At 41.9% G+C, this 27589-nt stretch overlaps 1 protein-coding gene across 1 annotated transcript in view; it reads left to right on the top strand.

The window, feature by feature from the left end:
- LOC124775114 (endoribonuclease LACTB2) overlaps nucleotides 1-27589 on the top strand; it is a 117809-nt gene that overhangs the window by 13111 nt on the left and 77109 nt on the right. Inside the window, exon 2 of the mRNA XM_047249949.1 lies at nucleotides 27335-27498. Coding sequence (XP_047105905.1) covers nucleotides 27335-27498 — 164 coding nt within the window. The remainder of the gene's footprint in view (nucleotides 1-27334; nucleotides 27499-27589) is intronic.

The following is a 27589-nucleotide window of genomic DNA, read 5'->3' as shown; positions in this document are numbered from 1 at the left end:
TGACAAGTTTTAGTAGTAAAACTTTTATGGCTGCTGGAAAGTTATTGAAAATGTGTCTTCCTGGATAATGGACCCCTTTCTTAACCAAAGTAAGTGTTTTTAGCCATAGCTGCAGTCATTGAGGACTGGTTATACAATTTGCCACTTCATTTCATAGCATTTTCATGCAAATTGTGTACGAATTGAGGTGCATCAGGGTACAGTTTGCAATTTTATATATAAATTTACTCTGATTTACATTTTTATCTCACCCCAAAATCACACACAATAAATCAACAACTTTCAAAATGTTTGTGCGAAGAATGACACTGGCTGATTCATTTCTCTGTTGTTCTCTAATTAAGCTAATCTATCACCTCAGGAGATATGCCATTAACAGGAATTCAGTAGCATTATAAATATATAAAGAAAAGTGAAACTATCAGAAACCAGAAGCTTGGTTTGAACACTTGGTATGGTCGAAGGTGATAATTTGCAGAGTGCACTTAGTGAATGTGATAAAATGTTTGCCATAAGAATTTTTACGTGCGCTAAAGTAGTTCTCATCTATGTAACTGCTCAAAACAATCAGGCATCTTTCCTGAAGTGTTAAAAACATCAGGAATGAAAACCTATTTACAAAATGACTAAGGAAGATGAAACTATGAGCAATCATTCCATCACATCGCCCTTCTGTTTGTCCAAAGTATTGGAAAAAGTACTGTACACGTTAATGAAAAACATAAACAAAAATGGAATGTCAATTAATTTTCAACATAGTTTCACAAGTGAGGAATCAACTGTGACATATATCTAAGAGTGCACTTACAATGCTTTGAGAAGATTGATGGAGAACAGCTAACAGGATGTATGTGTTTGGACTTAGCCAAAGCACTCTGCATGTTTAACCATGATATTTTCCGAAACAAGCTTGAAAGTTGTACTCTCAGTGGCCTATGAAGTAAATAGATTCATTAGTTTCCAAGCACCTGCAAGAAAAACATAGGAATAAGGCACAAAGAGGTTGTTGTTGTTGTGGTCTTCAGTCCTGAGACTGGTTTATTTCTTCTCCATGGATTTTAATACCTACTCCGAATTTTTCTTTTGTTTCCTTTACTGCTTGCTCAATATACAGATTGAATAACATCGGGGAGAGGCTACAACCCTGTCTCACTCCTTTCCCAACCACTGCTTCCCTTTCATGCCCCTCGACTCTTATAACTGCCATCTGGTTTCTGTACAAATTGTAAATAGCCTTTCGCTCCCTGTATTTTACCCCTGCCACCTTCAGAATTTGAAAGAGAGTATTCCAGTCAATGTTGTCAAAAGCTTTCTCTAAGTCTACAAATGCTAGAAACGTAGGTTTGCCTTTTCTTAATCTTTCTTCTAAGATAAGTCGTAAGGTCAGTATTGCCTCACGTGTTCCAACATTTCTACGGAATCCAAACTGATCTTCCCCGAGGTCCGCTTCTACCAGTTTTTCCATTTGTCTGTAAAGAATTCGCGTTAGTATTTTGCAGCTGTGACTTATTAAACTGATAGTTCGGTAATTTTCACATCTTTCAACATCTGCTTTCTTTGGGATTGGAATTATTATATTCTTCTTGAAGTCTGTGGGTATTTCACCTGTCTCTTACATCTTGCTCACCAGATGGTAGAGTTTTGTCATGACTAGTTCTCCCAAGGCCATCAGTAGTTCTAATGGAATGTTGTCTACTCCCAGGGCCTTGTTTCGACTCAGGTCTTTCAGTGCTCTGTCAAACTCTTCATGCAGTATCTTATCTCCCATTTCATCTTCATCTACATCCTCTTCCATTTCCATAATATTGTCCTCAAGTACATCGCCCTTGTATAAACCCTCTATATACTCCTTCCACCTTTCTGCTTTCCCTTCTTTGCTTAGAACTGGATTTCCATCTGAGCTCTTGATTTTCATACAAGTGGTTCTCTTTCCTCCAAAGGTCTGTTTAATTTTCCTGTAGGCAGTATCTATCTTACCCCTAGTGAGACAAGCCTCTACATCCTTACATTTGTCTTCTAGCCGTCCCTGCTTAGCCATTTTGCACTTCCTGTCGATCTCATTTTTGAGACGTTTGTATTCCTTTTTGCCTGGTTCATTTACTGCATTTTTATATTTCCTCCTTTCATCAATTAAATTCAGTATTTCTTCTGTTACCCAAGGATTTCTATTAGCCCTCGTCTTTTTACCTACTTGATCCTCTGCTGCCTTCACTACTTCATCCCTCAGAGCTACCCATTCTTCTTCTACTGTATTTCTTTCCCCCATTCCTGTCAATTGTTCCCTTATGCTCTCCCTGAAACTCTGTACCACCTCTGGTTCTTTCAGTTTATCCAGGTCCCATCTCCTTAAATTCCCGCCTTTTTGCAGTTTCTTCAGTTTCAATCTGCAGTTCATAACCAATAGATTGTGGTCAGAATCCACATCTGCCCCTGGAAATGTCTTACAATTTAAAACCTGGTTCCTAAATCTCTGTCTTACCATTATGTAATCTATCTGATACCTTTTAGTATCTCCAGGATTCTTCCAGGTATACAACCTTCTTTCTTGATTCTTGAACCAAGTGTTAGCTATGATTAAGTTGTGCTCTGTGCAAAATTCTACAAGGCGGCTTCCTCTTTCATTTCTTCCCCCCAATCCATATTCACCTACTATGTTTCCTTCTCTCCGTTTTCCTACTGACGAATTCCAGTCACCCATGACTATTAAATTTTCGTCTCCCTTCACTACCTGAATAATTTCTTTTATCTCGTCATACATTTCATCAATTTCTTCATCATCTGCAGAGCTAGTTGGCATATAAACTTGTACTACTGTAGTAGGCATGGGCTTTGTGTCTATCTTGGCCACAATAATGCGTTCACTATGCTGTTTGTAGTAGCTAACCCGCACTCCTATTTTTTTATTCATTATTAAACCTACTCCTGCATTACCCCTATTTGATTTTGTATTTATAACCCTGTAATCACCTGACCAAAAGTCTTGCTCCTCCTGCCGCCGAACTTCACTAATTCCCACTATATCTAACTTTAACCTATCCATTTCCCTTTTTAAATTTTCTAATCTACCTGCCCGATTAAGGGATCTGACATTCCACGCTCCGATCCGTAGAATGCCAGTTTTCTTTCTCCTGATAACGACGTCCTCTTGAGTAGTCCCCGCCCGGAGATCCGAATGGGGGACTATTTTACCTCCGGAATATTTTACCCAAGAGGACGCCATCATCATTTAATCATACAGTAAAGCTGCATGTCCTCGGGAAAAATTACGGCTGTAGTTTCCCCTTGCTTTCAGCCGTTCGCAGTACCAGCACAGCAAGGCCATTTTGGTTAATGTTACAAGGCCAGATCAGTCAATCATCCAGACTGTTGCCCCTGCAACTACTGAAAAGGCTGCTGCCCCTCTTCAGGAACCACATGTTTGTCTGGCCTCTCAACAGATACCCCTCCGTTATGGTTTCACCTACGGTACGGCCATCTGTATCGCTGAGGCATGCAAGCCTCCCCACCAACGGCAAGGTCCATGGTTCAATTATGAATAATTTCAGAATATTTATCAGAAGAACTCTCTTTCACCAAGGGCGTCCCTCAAGGGTCTGTATAGGGTCTTCTGTTCCTTACACCGATGATGTCAATTTGCATGTTGATTCACATAAAACAAATAAGTTTACTGCTGCTGTAACATTATTAGTAAAAGGGGCACAAACAAAAGTATTCAACATGTTGTAAACTCTCTTACCAGTCAGCTTAGTAAATGGTCAATAAAAAAAATAAACTCATTATAAACACCAGCAAAACAATATCAATTAATTTCCACAGGTAACAAAATAGATTTCTTCATAATCCAGATGTCGCTATTATAAATCCACTCACTGTAAGTAAAGTGGCAACAAAGTTTCTGGATATTAGGATACAGAGTGATTTAAAATGGGGATAATATGTTGATTATGTCAATAACAAGCTCAAGTAGTTATATTTTAAGGCTCCTAAAAAAGTTGCACAAATGAGCGATCACTAATTTATGCTTGCTATGCATATTTTTGTAGATAACAGAAATGTGGCTTCATATTCTAGGGAAACCCTTCAGCAGCTCAGGGGACCTCCAGAATCTAAAAGAGAGCAATTAGGATTATTACTGAGTGCACTGCTAGCAACTAGGATTATTACTGAGTGCACTGCTAGCAACTAGGATTATTACTGAGTGCACTGCTATATCATTGTTTAAAACACTGTAAGGACACTGTAAGGTATATTTAAAAAATATGTAATCGGAATTATGATAGTGTTCTAACCAAAGAACACTTTAACTTCATTACATGAAAAAGCATAAACACATGAGAGACAAAGTACATACAACAGACAACACACAAGCGGCTGGCAGAGCCTTATTTTCCAGCTTATATAGTCATTAGTCCTAACAGGAAGTGCAGCCGGCAGGCTGCAAACACAACCACTCACTTGCAAACTATGAAGTGGTGCACACACAAATTTAGTAGTTACAGCAGACAGTATGAGGAAAAAATGTTTACATACACAGCCACAATTCAAGATTAAAAGAAAACTTGGAACATTTCTCAGCTAATACAAATTTTGTCAGAAAGGTACTCATACATTAAATATAGGAATAAAATTGTGCAACAAACTGCCACAAAATATAGGTAATGACAATGCACTTGAAAGATCTTTTCGAGAGTGTCTACAGTACCACTGTTCCTATTTAACTTCTGAAAAAAGTTTGTGATTTTGTAGTGTAAGTAGATGCCCTCCCATGTGAGACAGCCTTATCAAAGGTGCCTTCAGAGCTGAGTGAAGGAGTTTGTGTACTCCAATAAAGTCGAGGGCTGTGCTTCCCTCGACAGGGAACCCAGATGAATTGTGTCTCATATGGGAAGGGGTGGGGGATCCATAAGCATAGGGAAGCCAATCTTCCTATGGGAGTAAACCCTACGGGAAAATCTTGGTTCTCCAGGTTAGAGGTTGGGTGTGGGACTAACAACCCTGCCTCCAAAATGGAATTATTGCAGATACCACACATCAGCCTAGAAAGAATATGAATTACAGGATGACAGCCAGGTGAGGAAACATTGTAACAAGAAGGAAAATGATTATTATGATAGCCACCTGGAACATTAAAACGTGGCAGATGGCAAAAATTAGAGAAGAAATGGATAAGTATTGATTGAAAATAGCGGTATTACAAGAAATACATTGGAAAGGACAGAGAATGATAGCGTTGGGGAAACATACTAGTATATTGATGTACAATGGAGGGGATACAGGCCGTCATAGTACGAGCTTTCGTATATGTAGGTCAATGAAGTTAAATGTAATTAGTTTCACAGCAGTCAGTGATAGGTTGTTTTCTTTGAAATTTAGAGCAAAATTTGTTAAGGTTATAATGGTGTGTGCCTGTGCCCCTATTTTGGATGTAGATGAAGTTGAGGAAATCAGCAAACTTCAAAGGCATCATGTAAAACAATCCTTGGGATCTGAATGCAAAAATAACATAAGAAGAAGTGTATAGAAACATATAGGAAGAGAAAGCATGCATTAAGTAATTAATGATAATGGACTTTTAAGACCAACAGACTTTGCCAGAGGAAAGAGTTGATGATAATAAAGGATACATGGCATCCAAGGAATGATATTAAGAAACGCACTTGGGCATCACCAGATGCAGGTGCAAGAAGCCAAATAAAGTATATAATTATGAATAAATGGCATACATTAGATATTATGGAATTTAGAGCTATAGAGGGGTTGAGAGAGAGACATATCATTACTTAAAGCAGATCAGATATAGACAGAAGATAGATCTGGCAAGAAACAGATGAGCAGGAAAGAAGCAAAACACAATATAGAAAGTGTTGTGTCGGTAGCTGGGCCGACACCGTGAAGTTTAGATGGCTGAAAAGGAATGCTAGACTAACGCTGTAGCCGATAGGGCACGCAAGGCTAAAGCAGACGGGCGTGAAGTCTGGAACATGAGAACTTATAAATGAATAAGAAGAAAAGTATGTAGATGCTTATTACTTATCTTTTTATTAGTCCTTGGAATACATCTCTCTTGAATACTCGTAAGCTATAGGCACTGATACAAATGGCTCCTTGCTAGTTCGTAGCCATTAACTTAGCTGATGGCTATTCTGTCTCTCGGCTAATGAGAGAGAAAGGCTTCGTACAACTGGGCGGTAGCTAGGTTCTCGTACAACTGGGCGGTAGCTAGGTTCTCGTACAACTGGGCGGTGCTCTCTCGTATCACGAGACCTGCCTTGGTGGTGGCGCTAGGTATGCGATTACACAGTGGCGACACGCGGGTCCGACATGTACTAAATGGATCGCGGACCGTGGTGTCTGGCGGTGACACCACATTCCTCCCCCGCAAATCGGCGAACGGTCGTGTGATAAGGCTTCCGCCCGCCGTGGGGAGGACCACATGTTGACGTATGCGATGAGGTGGGGAGCCTAACAACAGGCGAGGCTGTGCCACCCGCACCCGGCCATTCGGTCCGAGGGGAGCTAGGAAACGCCTGAAAAACTAGTCCAGGGTGCACGTCAACATGCGGTGTACGCGCCCGTAAAGAGACAGGAGTGACCGAAGGATCAATCTCCATTGCGTCGGGGTAGCCGACGCGCAATGACGTCATGTGGTCCGGAGCGGGCGGGAGTTCCATGGCGGAGGACAGCTGGTCACGGGAAGCGATCGGCGGCGCGTGACCCTGGGAGGCGCTTGGCGGCTGCAGCGAAGCGTCTAATGCGGGCGACGCCGGCGGGAGAACAGGCGGCGGCGGCGGCGGCTGCTGCTGCGGCGGCGGCGCGTCGCCATGGGGCAAAATGGAAGGCATCGTCGGTAACACCTGGGGATGAGGCGAGCCAGTAGATGGGTCCCCAGGGCGCTGACCGGACGGCACCGTCGCTGAAAGCAGACGGGGAGCGGCAGAACCCGAGCGACGACAGAGGCGCAGCTGATTGAGATGCCGACGCACCTCACCAGAGGCCCCCAAAACCAAATACATCGCGCGGCCGAGGCAGCGAAGAATGCGCCCTGCGAGCCAACGCCGTGAACCTCGATAGTTGCGATAAAATACAACGTCGCCTGGAGCAAAAGCAGGAGTCTGCCGCTGCACAGGAACCTGATGCGGCAGATGCAGCAAAGACATCAAGGTGCGATGAGGACGACCGTGGAGCAACTCAGCCGGCGAGCGACCATCTCGGGGCTGAGAGCGATACGAAGACAAAAAGAGCAACAATGCGTCCTCCCGAGAATGCGACTCTTTCAATTTCAACATCTGTGACTTGAAAGTCCGGACCAATCGTTCAGCGGCACCGTTGGACTGAGGCGAAAACGGCGCGGATGTCAGATGTTGAATACCATTGGCCTGGCAGAATGACTGAAATTCTGCGGACATGAATTGTGGGCCATTGTCGGAAACAATAGTCTGCGGAAGACCTTCAATGCAAAAGATAGCAGACAACGCTTGGATGGTGGCGGAGGACGTCGTGGAAGACATCCGGACAACAAAAGGAAAATTACTGAAGGCGTCGACCAGAACCAACCATCGAGCATTCCAGAATGGACCAGCAAAATCAATGTGCAAGCGTTGCCAAGGGGAAGTGGCTTTTGGCCACGCAAAGACGTTCCGCGGCGGTGCGGACTGTTGTTCGGCACACGCCGGGCACGAAGAACACATATTCGTAATCGCAGCATCGATTCCGAACCAAGTACAGTGCTGACGAGCAAGTTGTTTCGTTCGCACTATACCCCAATGTCCTTGGTGAAGAAGCCGTAAGACAGAGGACTGTAACGAACGTGGGACCACGACTCGGGACTGATCATTATCAGAACGCAACAACAAAACACCACGTCGAACAAAAAGTCTCTCCTTGTGAGCAAAAAATCGGCGAACCAACGGATCCTCGATCCGAGACTTTGACAAAGGCCATTGCGTAGCAACAAAACGTAAAACAGTAGCAAGGACAGGGTCAGCAGCTGTGGCTGTAGCGACACGACGAAAATCAATCGGAAACGATTCGACCACTTCATCGGTTTCCGAATCAATGAACATGCAAGCAAGTTCGGAAGAATCGAATGCTTTATCCTCAGCAACAGGCAAACGGGACAACGCATCGGCGTTTCCGTGCTTAGCAGTGGACCGATACAAGATATCGTAGCGGTACTGCGAGAGGAAAATAGACCAGCGAATGAATTTCTGCGCTGTACGTGGAGGTACAGGCTTGGTCGGATGAAAAAGCGATGTCAAAGGTTTGTGGTCTGTGATGATAGTGAAGTGACGACCATACAAGAAATCATGGAACTTAGTAACACCAAACACGAGAGCCAAAGCTTCTTTCTCTATCTGTGAATAATTTCTTTGCGCAGACGAGAGCAATTTGGACGCAAAGGCAATAGGGCGATCATGGGAGCCAACTTTGTGCGCAAGCACAGCACCGATCCCGAAATCCGATGCATCTACCATCAACAAAAGGGGTTTCTGGGGATCGAATGGCGTAAGGCAAGTATTAGAAAGCAACGCCGATTTCAACTGGCGAAAGGCGCGTTCGCATTCCGTCGTCCAGACGAACGGAACACCTTTACGGCGTAAGCGATGAAGCGGAGCTGAAATGGAAGAGGCATTGCGCACATATTTATGGTAATAATTAATTTTACCCAACACACTCTGTAGCTGTTTCACATTTTGAGGGGAAGGCAATTCTTGTATGGCACGGAGGTGCTCTGGACTCGGATGTATGCCTTGGGCATTAATGACATGTCCCAGGTATGGTAAGTCACGAGCAAAAAACACACATTTGTCCTTCCTCAAGCGAAGACCATTTTGCCGCAAGACCTGAAATAATGATCGTAAATTCGCAAGATGATCTTCTTCTGTCTGTCCGGAGATCACTATATCGTCCAGATAGTTTGCTGCAGTAGGGACCGACGCACAAATAGTTTGTAAATATTGCTGAAACAAGGCAGGGGCGGATGCACACCCGAATGGCAGTCTTTTGAAGCGGTACAATCCAAGATGCGTGTTAACCACCAATACGCGCTGGGATGCGTCGTCCACCGGTATTTGCAAGTACGCATCGGCTAGGTCCAACTTTGAAAAATATTTTCCCGGGCACAGTTTAGCAAAAAGATCTTCCGGGCGGGGCAAAGGAAAAGTAGCAGTCACTAGCTGTGGATTCACTGTGGCCTTGAAGTCCACGCAAAGTCTCAATTTTCCGGAAGGTTTTGGCAAAATTACTAAGGGTGAGGCCCAGAGAGAAGCTTGCACACGTTCAATTACACCCTGTGATTCGAGATCGTGTAACGTTCTTGCGACCTCATCACGCAATGCGTGGGGAACATTGCGCGCCCTGAAAAATTTCGGGTGCGCGTTTACCTTCAGTTCTAAATGTGCTTCATAGTTTTTAGCGCAACCTAAGCCCGGTGCAAAAATGTCTGCAAATTCGTCACACAGCCGAGAAACACTGTCTGTAGGCACAGTCTGATTCACTGATAGGACCTGATTTACAATAGACATGTTAAACAACTGAAATAAATCTAGACCAAACAAGTTCACTGCAGAAGAAGAACGAAGAACGTAAAATGACACAAGTTTTGTTTGTCCCTTGTATGTTGCAAGAAGGCTGCACTGTCCTAACACAGGAATTGTCTGTCCGGAATATGTAGTGAGCTTAACATTTGCGGAACGCAACGGAGGTTTGCCCAGTTGTTTGTACGTGTCATGATTGAGAAATGAAACTGCAGCTCCGGTATCGAGCTGGAATGGTATCACTTTGCCGTCAAAGACTAAGTCCACAAAAAGTTTATTGTCCTGCTGACGACAAGAGCGACTGTTCTGTGCAATTGGAACAGACACTGGTACAGAATCACTTGCTAATTGACGTGATTTCCGGCGACGTCGACGCACAGTTTTTGTGGGACGAACACAGTCACTGTTAGAGACAGTGTCACCGGACGAAGCGGAATTAACGACATGAATGTCCATAGGCGAAGGTCCACGAGCCTGAGTGTCCTTGGTTCGATTCCGGCGCGAAGCAAAGGGCCTGGAAGGATTGTGATTGTCTGATCTGAGCTTTTTCTGGCAAACACTTTGAACATGTCCTTTCTTATTGCAGAAAAAGCAAATAGCTTGGCGTGATGGGCAATGTTCACGCGAATGTCTAGTAGCACACCGCGGACATGATTTCACTGCATTTGTGTGCTGGCGCGGCACACCTGGCTTAGCGCGCGGCGGCAGCTGTGCGGACGGCCGCGAGGGCAGTTGACCGGGCCGCGTTGCGCGAGCGCGCCCGGCGGGCCGGTTAATGTTACACACAGCTGGCGAAGTTTCAAAAGATTCCTGAGCACAGTCAAGTGTGTCCTGTCTATCCAATATGTCTATTACTTGTGGAAGGGAGGGATTGACTAGCTTCAAAATTTGCTCCCGTATGCGAACATCAGAAACGTTCTGTGCAATTGCACAGAACGTTTCTGATGTTCGCATACGGGGGCAAATTTTGAAACTAGTTAATCCCATCCTCGTCGCCAATAAATGTTGTGTCGGTAGCTGGGCCGACACCGTGAAGTTTAGATGGCTGAAAAGGAATGCTAGACTAACGCTGTAGCCGATAGGGCACGCAAGGCTAAAGCAGACGGGCGTGAAGTCTGGGACATGAGAACTTATAAATGAATAAGAAGAAAAGTATGTAGATGCTTATTACTTATCTTTTTATTAGTCCTTGGAATACATCTCTCTTGAATACTCGTAAGCTATAGGCACTGATACAAATGGCTCCTTGCTAGTTCGTAGCCATTAACTTAGCTGATGGCTATTCTGTCTCTCGGCTAATGAGAGAGAAAGGCTTCGTACAACTGGGCGGTAGCTAGGTTCTCGTACAACTGGGCGGTAGCTAGGTTCTCGTACAACTGGGCGGTGCTCTCTCGTATCACGAGACCTGCCTTGGTGGTGGCGCTAGGTCTGCGATTACACAGTGGCGACACGCGGGTCCGACATGTACTAAATGGACCGCGGCCGATTTAAGCTACCACCTAGCAAGTGTGGTGTCTGGCGGTGACACCACAGAAAGTCTCTAAATTAAAGGGAAGCAGGAAGAATACAATAAGAAATTAAGAAGAGATTTTTGAGATGAGAAAGGACTTGAGGAGGAAGAGGATGTGGAAACTAAATGGAAGATGTTGAAAACAGCCATTAGTGAAGCTTGCAGGGGAAGTACTGGGCTGGTTAGAATACAAAAAACAGTTAAATGGTCCAATGAGGAGTTTTCACTGGTAATCCATGAGAGAAATGAAGCAAGGCAAATAATGCTGCAAAAGTCTGGAAGAGTATAGAGAGAAGAGGAACAGAGTGGATAAGTTAAGCAGGGTGAAGAAAAGGAAGTATGAAAGGAGGAAGATAGAGCAGTTGGATGAAATAAGGAACAATAATGAGATACGAATGTTCTGTGAAATATCTAGAGAAGTGAAGAAAGTATTCCAACCAAGAGCAGTCTTCTATAAAGATAAATATGGGAACCTAACTGGAGACAAAAGCAAAGCTTTGGGAAGATGGAAAGAGTATTTTACTGAGTTTCTTGATGGAAATGTGGGAGGTAACAGAGAGGAAGCTGTGAATGAGGAAGAGGAGCAACCAGATTTGGAATTAGAATTAGAAGTGGAGGAGCAGGAAGTTGAATCACCAGACTAAGGAGAAACGAAGAATACAGTCACATACATAAAGAAGGATGAAGCAGAAGGATAAGATGGCACAGAGGACTAATTATTAAAGTTTGATAGAAAGGCGATGGAGATGACTTTATAAAGGAAATACGGAAGAGGAAGAAATGCCTAAGGATTGTAGCGAGGAATACTCTGCCCACCACATGAGAAATGCGATAAGTCAGAATGCAGCAGTTATCACAGAATTACTCTCTAGGAGACAAAATATAAGGTGTTTGGTAAGATTTTAGTCTCTCAACTAGAATGCTGGGAGGAAAGGGTACTGGGAGATTATTAGGCTGGATTTAGGAGAAATAGATCCACAGTGGGCAAATGCTAGAGAAATTTTAGGAATGTGAAAGCAACTTCACCAGTAGTACATTGATTTTAAACAAAAATCAAGAGTCTAGTCAGGAATAAGGTTCTCCAAAGTATGAAAGATTTTAGAATCCCACTAAAATTAGTGGGGTTGACAGAAATGACAGTGAAAGCAACAGTATGCAATTGACAAGGATAGTCAGGAGAGTTCCAAGTAGGGAGGGGGCTGCAGTGAGGAGACATGATCTCTGTGCTATTTTTTAATTTAGTAGTAGAGAAGGTATTTCAGCGAATGCAATAAACCCAGGGGAAGCAATATTTAACTGGCAGATCCAAGTGGTGGCATATGCTGTCCATGTAGAATTCATTGCAAGGAATTTTGAGCTTTTAAGGATGAATATGCAGTATTAGAAGGAGAAGTGTAGAAGTTCGGACTGGAAGTGAATAAGGACAAAACAAAGAATATGATGGTGGGAGATCCTGGCACAAGGGAAGATTAGGATTTAGTGTCCCATTGAGATCAAGGTCATTAGAGGCGAACCATAAGCTTGGACTGTTTCAAAGATGGGGAAGAAAATTGGCTGTGCACTTTCTAAGGAATCATCCCATCATTTGCCTGGAGTGATTTAGGGAAATCAAGGAAAACCTAAATCTGGATGGTCACACACAATATATATATATATATATATATATATATATATATATATATATATATATATATATATATATATATATATTTTGGACTATATTAAGACCTTTAGTAAAGTGTGGATCAGAAGACTGGGTGGAGGGTTATAGCAATGGTAAACAGGAACTGGAGAAGGAAAGTAATGGACAGAGATGAATGGAGGCTGGTGACAAAGGAGGCCAATGTTCTACAAGGACTGTAGTACCAACCAGTAAGTAAGTGTAAATTCATGTAAACATGAATATTTTTTTCACCAAAAGGCTAAATAAATAAATTTAATCTTCAATAGTGAGACTATTATTATTGTATCCTATTCTGTGTAGGTAGAACACAGTCCATGAACACTCACCAGTTGTGGAAGAAGTTGTGAAACAACTGGTTCCTGTGGCTGCTGGCAGCAGAGTTCACAAAGTGAACACCTAGCCAGAAACAAAGTCCAGAATGAAGTGAAAGCTGTTATAAGCATGCACAAACAGTCCATGGAGCAGTCTGAATAGAAAACATAACCAAGCCTAGGTCAATAACTCTGCTGTTATTGGCTCGTATCAAAGGCTTCACAGAATAGCTGGAATTAAATGACAAGTGACAGGGTGCATTATTTACAGGCACTCTCATGTCAGTGGTTGGGCCTGTGTGACATGCTTGCAGCTGCGATGGCCCCCTGCAGTTGGGATATGAAGCCAGGGTATCCCTGACCTTTCCTCCATATTGACAGTTGGGCTGGCCAGGAAATCTGTATCACTGTCAGACACCAAACCCTTCCTCCCTGCAATTGGCATGTAGGGATGGAAATGGCCTAGCCTATGCTGACAGTGTCGGGGAGAGAGAGAGATGCTGGAATCCCCACCAAAGTCTCCTGTGGTAATTCAACACTGTGATAAACTGGGTCGTATGTCAGCACTGACTGCAGTATTTGCCAGCCGATCGATGGTTTCTGGTGCACTGCGTGGTCCTGCCTGTAGGGGAGTGGGTGTTGGCCATGGTTGAGATGGGGCAACAGTTCTGTCTTCATGGGCACCTCAGTCCAAGAATGATCAACCTCTATCAATTGTTTGGTGAGGGCAGTCAGTGATTTTGGTGGGAGCCAGACATTGCTTATGGATTTATGTAGTTCCACCTCTATTAGCTCCCCCTGATGGTCACTATTGACACCCCATTAATGCCCTAAACAAGGGTGGAGGTTGTTGTAATGGGTGGCATGCTGATGGGCGGGCTTGTCTCAAACGTAGCTGCGCAAGTCAGGCCCTTTTGGTTGCTGAGGGTAAGGGGAGAGAGCTATGTCCCATTGTGGCAAGAGCAGATTTCACAGATTTCAGTACCTGAGTACATACTCCAGACTGGCTGCAACATCAGACATTTGCTGCCCCCTGTTGCTGACACTGATGCACCTGAGATTCAGTCTGGAAGTGTGAGGCTATAGATGGGAGCCCAAACGATAATACTGCTGTGTGTGGGTAGCGGGCATGCCGATTAGGGCACAGAAAGTCAAAGAGGGTGTGGGATCTGCACCCATTTAACATTTCAGCCAGAACACATACATTTATATATCACCAGCTTACCAGGAAGCCATTAAGAGATTCTCCAGTGTTGGCTGTCAATATCTTGCACTTCTGATTTTGGAAGATTCTAACCATCCACTCAGCTTCTAAAATGGGTGCTGGTTGTAAAGGGGCATTGGTTAGGTGCTCAATCCAGCTGTATATGCAAAATTCCTGAAACTATGGTGCCTTGAATTAAGGGTGTTGAACTGCTGTTGGGTTTGAATGACTGACACTTTGATTCCCTATGTACTTGGTAAGCTGGCAGTAATGGCTATGTACTAAAACCCCTGGCATTTGACAATTGGTAACATCTACTTGCACGGCAGGGGTTCTCATTCAACTGTATGACTGTGGGTTGATTACTCAGTAGAAAATAAGGGAGCACAAGGATAGCAGGTTCAACAAACATAGTAAGAAGACAGACACATATGGAAAAAAATCACAGATGTGGCGTTCAAAACTGATGAGCATTATATAGAGAGTAAATCACTGACAAATAACAGCATTGCCCACTGCACAGAACAGGTGTTGCCATGTAATGGTTCGTGCTTATCTGGTACAGAAACATTAATTAACTTTTCAGAATACGGTCTGTCCCTCTCTTGGGTAATGTAATAAGCACAATAATCATGGTTTCTGATTCTAGCCTGCTACTAACTTGAAGGGCTAATACACTGTAAGATTAATTATCAAGGCCAAAGGATAAAGAAAGTGTTGGAAAGAGCAAGATGGCTTTGGGAGGATGGGGACTGTGGAGAACTGAACACTGATGTATGTTCTTACCTGGCTTGGCTTTGAGTCATAGAGATACAGAAATGGCACCTGCCATCACAGCATCTTGGCAGCTGTGGATTACAAATAACCTCGCAGCATGGGTGGTGAAATTTAATATTTGTCACCCCATGTCTTAATGTACTGAGGAATACTTGATTTCCTCAGCTTGCCAACATTTGCTAATCATATCTGTGTAAAACAGACGAAAATTGAGACCCTACGTTATGTCTATTAGCCTAATGGTTCATCTCCCTTGTCCTATACAGGACAACTTGTATCTACCACAATCTGAACTGCACAAGAAAAAAGCAGAAAGTGAGGGTGAGGCAAGGTGTGCCTGGAGTTTAATCAGCTCAGTTTGAGGAAAAAAAGAGACCTCTCAAATTTAAATGTTACCAACTTTCTCGTGAGTAAGGTGACAGAGTCTGCATCAACCCCGCTAGGCACAGGAGGGGCTGTTGGAAAAGATTTTAAGTTGGCACCCACTGTACCTCAGTGGAGGGAGAGTTTGTAAGGAACAACTGTGTTCAAACTTTGCTAGAGTGGGGCAGGAGGCAGAGCTTTTAACAAATTTGCCGCTTTCAAGCTAGGCAACAGTCGTTTCTTATTAGCTGCCATAGTTTCGGTTTTAGTTAAATAATCAATGGCTAATGCTATCAATCTGAACTTTTTGGTATGATTACTTCTGTACTGGGGAAGTTACTGCTATCCCTTCTTTCTGTTTCCAACAAGGCTGAACATATTAAATTCACCAAAAAAGCTTTTATAAATATAAACTAATTATAATATCAAAATTTAAATTACTTTTTTTAAACAAAGGTGGAAGTTGCTTCCTGTATTGCAAAAGTGGTGGAGAGGACACGGATGGTAGCTGTGGTGGTGGTGGTGGTGGTGGTGTTAACCGCCAATGCCATGTATGGAAAGTTAGAGTGGGTGTTGACAACTGGCAACCACATTGCTTCTTGGAGTGGTCTGGTGAAATCAGTATATACTCTTTGCCAGTGGTGGTCAGGACAGGGCCAAGGGTTGAAACCATGGGTTGATGGTGACTGATTTTGGTCCAGGCCTTGCAGTTCCAGACCATATATTCTATGAAGGCATCAACACCAGGCCAGTATGCATGACACTTGCTGTTGCCTTCATTTTGCACATTTCCCAATGCTCAGTTATAATGTGGAGAAACTTCAGTATACGTTGAGGGGGGGGCGGCATGGGTGGAACTACCTGTCAACATTCAGATTCATCTGTGGCCAGCAGTAGGACACCATCAGTTGCTGTAAGCAGTTGGTAGTGTAATGAATTATATGTGCACCATGCTGGGTCAGTGCCCTTAGGTAGATGCTCAGGCCAACACCGCCATACAGCAGATCTCTGTATAGTAGCAGATCATGAGCTGTTTCTGCTACCACATTGTGCACCGTAATTCAGAATTTGTAGTGTGTGTGTCACTGATTGGTGTGTGAGTCTCAGGATAATGCCATTATACAGCAGACAACACCCTGCAGAGTAGCAGATCATGGCCTGTGTCTGTCACCATTTTGTGCACCGTAATTGGAAATTCATCAAATGTGTGTCACTGATTGTTGTCTAAAACAAAAAGTAGTGCTTCATGCATATCAAACTCTGCACCTGAGGCAGACAGTAAGTGGAAAAGTGCATCTGTATTTGATTGCTGTGTGGTGAGCTGATAATGGATCTCCTGGTTATGGTTGAACAATGCCCACTGTCGCAGCTGCTGTGCCGTCTTATCAGGAGATTTAGAGTGGGGACTGAATACTGAAATGAGGGGCTTGTGATCAGTGGTCAGGTGAAACTTAGTACCATGAGATATGTGTGAAACTTCTTGACACCTTATTTGGTAGTCACTGCCTCTTTCTCGATTTGTAAATAATTTTGCTGTGCCCCATTGAATGCATTAGATGCAGATGTAATGGGCTAGTATGTGCCATTGGCTTATTTGTGGGACAGCACTGCACCAATGCCACAATCTGATGGACCAGTGGAAAGTAGAAGGTCTTTGCCTGGGTTGAATGTTGTTAAACAAGGATCCAACTTAAGGAACTTTTTAAGTTGCAAAGAAAGCTTTCTGGCATGCCTCTGACCACACAAATGTAACACCTTTTTTCATGGAGTTGGTTAAGTGAGTGGGAAAATATGGGCAACGTTGGGGATGAACTTCAGATTCTAATTAACTCTGCCAATGGGGCAAGGTGACGCACTGGTTATGACACTGAACCTGCATTTGGGAGGACGATGGTTCAAATTTTTGGCCAAACACCAGATTTAGGTTTTCTGTGATTTTTTTAAATCGCTGTAGGCAAATGTTGGGATAGTTCCATTGAAAGAGTACAGCTGATTTCCTTCCTCATCTTTCAGTAATCTGAGCATGTGTTCAATCTCTAATGACCTCTTTGTTGATAGGAGATTAAACACTAATCTTCCTTCTTCCTCTTTCTTTTTTTTCCCTGCTCAGGAATGACTGTAGTTATTTTGAGTTTCTTGGGACCTTGTAAGTTAACTGATTGTGCCCATATGATCCCGCACAGGTGTGAGCCCTTCTTTACTTTCTCCTAGATCATTGACACTCGGCTCAAAGAAACAACATTTGTTGAGGTGAAAATGCAGACCATGGCCTTTGGCCCACTCAAACAGCATATGTAGATTGTGCGCATGATGCTCCCATGTGGCCCTTGTAATTAGCAAGTCATTTAAATAATTAACACAATTGGGGATACCTGGAATTAGTTGTTTGAGATATCTCTAAAATTTTACAGGAGTTCTTATGATGCCAAATGGCTATCTGTTGTAATGATTCATCCTGAACTGTGTATTAAGCACTAGAACTGTTTTGTGTGATCATCTCCAAGCAATTGAAAATTGGCATCAGAAGATCTATCTTTGAAAAATAATAGCCTCCAGACAATTTTGTCAACAATTCTTGCAGTCTTTGGATTGTATACAGATCAAAATTTGGTTGAGCATTAATGGTAGAATTAAAAATCGCCACAAGCTCTACACAACTTAGACACTGCTGATTGTTTTAAGCATATATGGTCTCAGAACCCTGTTGCACAACCTAATGTAGTTTCAAACAGTAGCTTATATTGTGCACAGTAGCTTATATTGTGCACATACCAACTTCTGTGAATGATATCATGATTGAAACGAGTTTCGCTTGGTCCGTATTTGGAAGCCAAAAAGTGCAAAAGTTTCTAGGCCAAAAGTGTTAGTTATCATCCCAACAACTTACTTCTAGCTGGATTAGTTGCTTAGCTATGTTCTTATACTTAGCCTGGACTAAGATCTGACCCTGCAATGCCATTGACTGTCCATTGTATGTCACCAGTCTGCACTGAGAGTGCCACAGCAAAGGGGAGTTGATGCACTGACACTTGTCCGCATTAATCAGATAATCGGAGACTGGCCGCACCTGTGTCCAATTGGAATCTTGCTGTCCATTAATTTCCATCTGTAGCATGAAATTTTGTGTCCTTCCTGATGCTGCTATCATCGTCTTCTGACAGCTGAGGCTTGCTAGATACCCCTGTTTGCAGCACACAAAACAGGTGATGTCACAGGCAATGACACATTGATGCCTTAGGCCTCAATCTGGACACTAACATTTCTGGGACTCTTTGGCAACAATGGGAAGGAAACTACTGTATGAGCATCCTCTTGCTTTGGGACATGCCAACAACGAACAAAGCACATCTGTTTGTGTGCATCTACCAATGATGATGGTGGTGAACTACTAACTTCTGCACTGACTACTGAATCTCTCTTTGGTCGACTACTTGAAGAATAGGTGCTCAGTAAATTAAATGATGCATTGATTGAATGTTGTCAGTTGATCACAGATCACAATGGCAACTACTACTACTACTACTACTACTACTACTACTACTAAGATAGTCAACACTGGAAGCACAGTGAAACATAGTTTGTGCTGCTGGTTCTTGAGCTTTGGCAATTTGTATCACCTTGCTCAGGGTTGGATCAGATGACTCTAAAGCCTTCACACTACCTTCTTGATCAGGAGCAAGACGTATAACAACATCACAGATTACAGAGTCCGCATATGATGCATCACACAATTTACTCCGCATATGATGCATCACCCAATTTACAAGAGAAATTACCCTAAGCATTGCATCAGCAGCCGATGACTCATATGTTTGCATACATTGCTTAACACATTGATTAAATTTGAGCCTAGTTGGAACTCTGTGAGATTGATGACCATAATAGTCCATCAGTAAACCACAAACATCAGAAAGCTCAAACTATTGGGATCTGAGAGTGAGCATAGTTTTTGCACCACTTCATACAATTTATTACTAGAAGACAATAAGAGTGCATTCTGATATTCTGGGTCAGTTATTTGACTTGCCTTATGTGAAGAACAAAATGGTGTAAATAGATCTCCCAACTCTCATTTGCCTCATGGAAGTAAGTGAATGGCAGATGGGGAGGCAATGATACTGCAACTGCAGGCTGTTACTGCTTTTTCCGCCATTGTAACAGCAATTTCTGCTGTTGCTTTTGAAATTCCCACTGCTGTGCTTGTTACTGCTGCAACTATCATTGCTTTTCTTGCTCTTGCTGCAGCCATTGTAGCTGCCCAGTGAGAAAGACCTCACCACCACTTTTCTGTCCTAATCTGAGTGGGTAGAATGTAGTTTATGATCACTCACACTGGTGGCGACACAGAGACTGGTGGAACAAACAGGCAGTTCCTGTGGTTGATGACAGCAGAGTTCACAAAGTGAACAGCTAGCTAGAAATAAAGTCCAGACATAGCCAAGCTTGTTGTAAGTGTGCATAGACAGTCCATGGAGCAATCTGAATCAAAAACGAAAGTCTGCCAAGCTTAATAACTCTACTGTTAATGGCATGTATTGAAGTCATCATAAAATTGCAATAACTAACTGACGAGTGTCAGGCTGTGTTACTTACAGCCACTCTTTTGTCTATGCGTGGGCCCATGTGACATGTCTTGTGGCTGTGGCGGCGCCCTCCATGCAAGCAAGCTGATGGCACGGCACAAAGCCCATGTATCTCTGACCTTACCTTCATATCGATACTCAGGCTGGAAGGGAAATCTGATGCTAAAATTATAAGGAAATACAGAACTAAAAACTTTTCTTTACCAAGGGAAGTGGCATATAGATAAGATGTTATAATTCATATTTGTGAGGAATGCATTTAGTTATCCTGATAAGTGTTCTATTTGCCATAAATGACCTTGATTAAAATAGTAATTTCTTCAAAAATACCACAACCAGTGTTGGTTTTTTTCTTACTGAACTCTTAAGAATTTTAGTGTTGATGAAATGTTGAGAATGAACTGAAATGGATACATACAAACTAAAGTCTGCTTCAAGAATGATTTCTATTGACCATTCTGATGATTTCTCTTACTATGTAGCAGATTGTGTACTGGATCAAATGATCCTGATAAATTAAATTTCTCTGTAGGGCTGGAACTCATATCTAATCCTCTAGACCTGCAATATTAGCAGGAGACCTACTGCGAGTTTGGAGATTCATTGTGATGCAGTGAAGCTTTGAGATATATGCATAGCTTGGTTGACACATTCTGCATGAAAAAGGAAGTAAGGGCTTAATGTCTTGTTAGCAATGAGATCTTCACATATTGAGCACAAGATCAGAAGGGGGAAGGAATTTGACCATATTTTTTTCCAAATGAACCTACTGGCAAGCCTTAAGCAGACAACTTCAATATGAACTTGAACCAATGCCCTCCAAAATGCAAGTTGAGGGTCTTACAACTCTCTCACCTTGCTAATCGCCTCTCACCTTCTCCTCTTTTCCCACTTCCCTAAAAGGCTTCTGTTGGGCCCAGCCTCAGATCAGCATATAGTTTTAATTTTTAAGAATCAAACATGGAAAGTCTAGGATGGAACAACAAAACAATGATGACAACTGAAAAGCCATTGTATCCAAGTGTTAGCACCCAGAGAAAGTGGTTGTGCATATATGTGTGTGTGTGTGTGTGTGTGTGTGTGTGTGTGTGTGTGTGTGTGTGGGAGAGAGAGAGAGAGAGAGAGAGAGAGAGAGAGAGAGAGAGAGAGAGTTGTGCTGGTGTAAATAGATGTGTTTTCTTTCTCGGAAGGACTTTTTTTTTCTGAAAGCTTAATTGTTTAGCATGCTTTTTGTTTTGCATCTGTCTGTGACTCTATGCAATGAGTAACTTCTAAGGATAACTGATTATGGATTTTCCTTGGCTCGTGACATTTTCCTATTATTATTTGCATTTTGTCCCTGTCCCTTGAACCTTTACCTCTTTAATCTGATAACAACAAGACAGTCTCTTTGTGAAATCTGTCACATCAAATTTACTTTTTCAGTCAGTACTTTAATTCTCTTTATGGGAAATGAAGACATATGACATTTAGTCTTTGTAGATACTTAAATGCTTCTTTCACTTGTCATAGCAAAACTACCCACAAATCCAGTCAATTCAACCCTTAAAATGCGCAGTCCAGTTCTGTAATGATACCTTATTTCTGTCTATCATATAGAGCATGTTCACTTTCGACATATTAGTAAATCCTTTTAACCAACAGCAGCAATGTTTCACGAAGAGCTTAAGGAATATTTTTTAATATTTATTCTTTAGCTGAAATGCGTAGTCCACTGTGACCTCAATTCAATGTGTATTTCTTCACTATTTGCTCCAAAGCAATCTTAACTGCTTTCCCACAATTTCTAATTTTAGCCAGACATGTTATTCTCTTGTCAGGCCATGGCATGTGGCAACCCATCTCCATGCTCCTCATGTTCCTGCCAAAGTATCAGTCTTAAAGTATAGTCATATCATCAGCTGTGTTTCTATCACTGTGTGGCCTTTCCACATACATATGACAGTGGAACTACTATGGACTGTTCAAAATGAATATTCATCACTGTTTCTAATGAAATTGATCACTGAATTGGAAACTATAAATGATGGGACTTTGGCAGCTGTTTATTTATTAGAGATGTCTGAATTCCTTCACCTGTTACAAGCCTTAAACTGAACCTATCTCCAATCCTCTAACATGTGCCATTTTGCTAGTCATATTTTCTATTTGTTGCCAATTTGTACATATTTGCAAATCATTTAACATTTAGCATTACAATTGAACTGCATTTTAAGGATTTAAGGTATTAAGAATATGGAAGTAGAGGGAAGGCTGTGGACAGGGGAACTGTTAGAATAAGAAGCTGTTTAGTATCAGTGTTATGTCTTTCATTGGTCCAGACAAATCCAGGAAAGCCATCAGATCATTACTTTCAGTAGTCAGTTGGTGTGTTACGTGCAATTCATTCAAGTCTAGATGGTTTCAGATATTGATTTACCATTCTATTTGCATTCCAAGTTTTTAAGCAGTTCATTTATATTTGTTACCCACAAAGTCAGATATGAAGACTGCTAACTGATGAGCACTAACAGCTGCATGGCGTGAATTTCTGAATTAAGTATTGGGATCTACCCAACTTGGTCTTCTTAATGTTTACCTACATGTAATTAAGGGCTCTCTTCAAAAACAAAGGGAGAACCTTATTAGCCACTTCTTCTAGTACTTATCAGAATATTTGGACTTGAGAATGTAAATTTCAGGTAACCCTAATGTTGAGATTAAACAGGATTTAACTTTCCCAGTTGTAGATAGCTCATAGTGTTAGCTACAGAGTTAATAAGCCTGAAGTAATAGATAAATACTAAAGTACTTGAGTCATGGAATGGGATGCAGGTCTCCAACCGGCATCCTGATTTATGTTTTTGTGTGGTGTACCAAAATTGATTAAGGTGAATGCTGGTATGATTCTTTTGAAAGGACAGAACATATTTCATCACCCATTTTTGCCATACCTGAGATTAAGTCTCCTCTCCACTTCTTTGTTGCTGATGGGCAACAAACACCAATGACCTTCTCTTTGTCAACTAAGTCATCATAAATTATGATAGTTTCTCCACATTTTTTGTGAATATACACTGTATGTGTGTTAGTGTATAGTACTCGTCAATATTTTGTTTTCATTGACTTTTTTTTTTCCTTCTCCCACTTCCGTCCTTTTATACATGACCCTACATTTATTCCCCTGTTATTTTCTTTTTTAATTCATTCTTTTGTATATTTTATTTCTATGTGTAACCTGTGATACCCTTTTTGTTCAGCTATCATTCTTGATGTGTCAACTTCTGAAGTCATTTAGGTGTCATCTGGAATTTTAATCTTAGTTGTTAGTTCTTCCTTACTTATAACTCATTTCCTACACTCTGTGTACATCCTAACTCAAGATTTCGAAGCACTTTACCTCTCCTTTTGCACGTGTACATTTATTTATTCATGTCAGAAGTATGTATACAAAGTAGACAAAAACAGACTAAATATACAAAATTAATACATAAAAAGAAAATATAGATACACTGTGAGGCAATTAGTGATATAATAGTTACTTATGAACAGATTACAAAAGCTAAATGTAATCAGACCAAAAATTAGCAACCTCAGTGGCATTCTTCCTGGCCCACAATGGGTCCTCCAGCATGAAATGGGCACTGAGGACAATTGTACAAGTGCTTGGTGGTTTGTTCAGTTCCACATCTGCATAAAGTTGACGGGTCTCCAAGATAGTTCCATTTGGCCATATTATCATTTGTTCTACCCACCCCACTTCTTAGTCTGTTGCGGTATTTCCACATTTTCTATTGCAGATTTTTGTCTGCTGGAGAGTGTGTGTGTGTGTGTGTGTGTGTGTGTGTGTGTGTGTGTGTGTGTCTGTGTCTGTGGGGGGGGGGGGGGGGGGGAGGCTTCAAAGGTGGGATCTGTAATGCAATATCTGCACATTTCTAGTTGTCCACAGGTTTGTCATGCCATTAACAGTGATGCACTGTCACTGACAGAAGCTTTTAGAAAGATCTTCCCATATTTCAGCCTACTTTGGGGAGGCTGGTGTGCACACAGTGGGTGAGCAGCCTTTAGTTCCACTTTGCATCTCTCCAGTGTTTGTGGCAACTTCCCGTCTTATATCTGTTGGAGCTATCCTGACCAAGCTGTAGAGTTTATAGGTAGGCATAGCCCATTAGCATCCTGATGTTATTCTTCATGTCTCGTTGAGGGCAACATCCACATGCCTGGCATGAAAAGAACTGTACCAAACAAAGCAGGTGTATTCAGTGGCAGAGTAACATAATGCAAGTGCCAATGTTCTGCGTACTATTGGTTGGACACTCCATCCACTACTTGTGAGGTTTCTGATGGTGTTATTGTAGGTAGATAGTTTTTGTTTTGTGTTTAGGCAATGCTTACTGAATTCAGAGCATGGTCCAGTATGACACCCAGATAGTTTGGGTTATGACAGTGCTCCAGATCCATGCCATCCCATACAATTTTAAATTTTCTGTTGGCTTCTTTGTTTCATAGATGTAAAGCGGATACTTGAGTTTTAACCAGACTCAGTTTCAGACGGTTATTTTGGTAATAAACCACAAGAGTGTGAAGTTCTTTTGTTAGATGTCTCTCTACTGTTTCAAATTCTTTGGCTTGAGATATTAGTGCTGGATCGTTCGCATAAATGAAGCTTCTTGTGTTATGAGGTTGTGGCTGATCGTTATGATAGATGCTGAGCAAGGCTGGTGCAAGGACACTACTTTGGGGCAGACCGTTTTTTTGTATTCTCCGTCTACCTTTCTTCCCATCTAGTTTGACATAAAATCTATGGTTCTGAAGGAGTTTCTCTTTGAAGCTGGTAAAGTTGTAATCTATCATTAATTGATATACTTTGTGAACATGATATTCTGCTACATACTACCATAAGCTGTGGAGAGATCCCTGTAACCAAATCACACTCAAAACCACCCTAATTATTCTGTGTCAAATTGAGGATTTGTGTTGTACAATTTTTATTTGGTCTACATCCAGTATGCTGTGGTATCAGTTGTGTCTTGGTGACTGGGCTGAGATGAATAAGGAACATTCTTTCAAGGCTTTTATAAAGGTGACACAAAAGTTCTTGCCATCACAAGCTGGCTTATCAGGTTTCAGTATGGTGATGATCCTTGTCTTTCTCCAGATGTTAGGACTCTACTGTCATGTTAGACAGTTATTATAGAATTGCAGTAGCCATCCCATAATCACAGGGCCAAAATGCTTCATCTGCTCTATCAGTAAATCATCAAGGCCTGGCACCTTACCAGATGTACACATTTTAATAGCAGCTTTCAGTTCTTCCAAAGTAAGCTTAGCAGACAGCACATTTGTTTCTGAATGTTGCTGGGTTATGCCTACTTTTTATTTCTTCCTTCAGTTTATGCATTCATCAGCACCTGGTGTCCGCCCCGGTAGCTGAGTGGTCAGCGTGACAGACTGTCAATCCTAAGGGCCCGGGTTCGATTCCCGGCTGGGACAGAGATTTTCTCCGCTCAGGGACTGGGTGTTGTGTTGTCTTAATCATCATCATTTCATCCCCATCGACGCGCAGGTCGCCGAAGTGGCGTCAAATCGAAAGACCTGCACCAGGCGAACGGTCTACCTGATGGGAGGCCCTAGCCACACGACATTTCCATTTTATCAGCACCTGGTGGTCATCTTCATTTGGGGTAGCTTTGGATCTTACTCTGGGTATGGTAGGGTCATTACTGAGTCGTTTGAGCAGTTGCAAAGCTTTTCTGCTACTCTTACACATGTCAATGTTCTATACTGTTCTAGTCCATCGATTTTATTTGGCTTTCACCATTTTCTGGGATAGTGTCTGTCCTGATTTTACTGTATCTGTACTGAACTTCTCTTCATCAAACAGTCTAAGGTATTCTTGCAGTTTTGATGTTAATTCTTTGTTCACACCCAGAATGTATGTTGTACGGTAGCTTCTCGGGATTGGAGTATAAGAGTACCTCTTCACAGCATCTACAAAACAATCATAGGAATCTGGCACAGGTTTGATGCTTAGTGTTGCCTCATCCAGAATTTCCACAAAACTCCTCCTATTGGCCTTCTTAAAGATGAACCACCTATGGAATGGGATCACCTGTGGTTTGTCAGCTAGAAACACTTGACAGCAAATTGGCTTCCATTGGATGCCAGGTGTAGGTGATATACGCTCTTCACATAGTGTTGAGGAATGGTGTCACTGATGAAAAGCAGGTCAGGGTTATGTCTCCTTTCCCAGCAGCCACTGTTAAATGAAGGTGGTAACTTGCATTCATGTAAGAGAGTTTATCATCTGCAGTTGGCCCACCTCAGTACCTCCTCTCTCCATGTACATCATCATCATCATCATCATCATCAACAACAACAACAACAACAGCAACAACAACAACTACTTCATAACAACCCCAAACACTACTGTGGCTCTTGAAGTTTCCCATGACGAAGTGAGCATCAAGATTTTGAAAATTTGCTGGGGGACTGAAGTTAAATTTTTCACAGAACCATCCCACCATGTTGGATGAAGCTTGAGTCGGCAGTCTGTGTGGCATGTGAACCTGTTTCTGTTGAGACGCTACAGGGTGTAATGGCAAATTTCACTGTTAGTTTGAGTGGTGTACATTTCAGAAAGATTGTGATATGGTTGCAAAGACTACTTGCAGAGGACAATTTAAATTATGGATGCTGATAGCATATGATATGCACAGAATGCAGTACCACCTGTTAGCAGCTTTTAGAACTATTTTGAAACTTCTGTACAACTTTTATATAAAATTTCTACAGCTTTCACAATAAACATATCTTTTGTTGCACTCGTCTAACAGTCTTAGTTTTCGAGATATTCAATTTTGAAATCAAGGACTTCTTAGCTGGACATCCTGTATCTTCAAAACAAGCAACACAGTGAGGATGTGGTGCTCAAAAAAGAAAGAACAATGTCAAATTTATGGCTGATCCCTACCACTTGAGTTTCTGAAATATCAGTCACAAAATTATTTTAAGTGTAATTGATTTCACTGCTTGTATTTATATTAACATCCCTGGGCCCCCAACCAGAACCATTACAAAAATGCAACTGTTCTCACATACCTATTGGAGGACTAATTGGGTGTAATGTTCAGAAGTAAAAGAAGGGAGCTAAGTCACTCCTGGAGGAGAGCTTGGTTGGTGTGATTGGTTCAGGTGACTTGTTGAGATGAGCAAAAGACCTGGGTTAGAATCTCGGTCTTGAAAAGATTTTTGAATTTTAGAATAGATACCAGTAGTTCTTACAGGTGATTCTGTTAATAAAAGCTGTTTCATAAACAATATTTTTTTGTTTTATTTTTTTATTTTCTTGAAATGTGATATTTCTCAATATACAATTCTATTTCAGGCGCATTTTGTTAGACACTGGAGATCCTAATATTCCAGAGTATATTGAAAATTTGAAGTCAGTATTAAACGATGAGAATGCACATCTTGAACACATTATAATTACACATTGGCATCATGACCACATTGGTGGAGTTGGTGATGTAATTAAGAACGTTAAAACTGGTAAGTTCCCAGAGTTCTTCTCAGTATTACACTACTATTCAAAATATTATGTATGCACATAAATTAATTCAATGACTTTATATTTGTAAAA

Source organism: Schistocerca piceifrons, chromosome 2 (assembly GCF_021461385.2).
Source record: "Schistocerca piceifrons isolate TAMUIC-IGC-003096 chromosome 2, iqSchPice1.1, whole genome shotgun sequence".
Classification (NCBI taxonomy): Eukaryota; Metazoa; Arthropoda; class Insecta; order Orthoptera; family Acrididae; genus Schistocerca; species Schistocerca piceifrons.
This window is presented reverse-complemented; position numbering and strand designations above follow the sequence as displayed.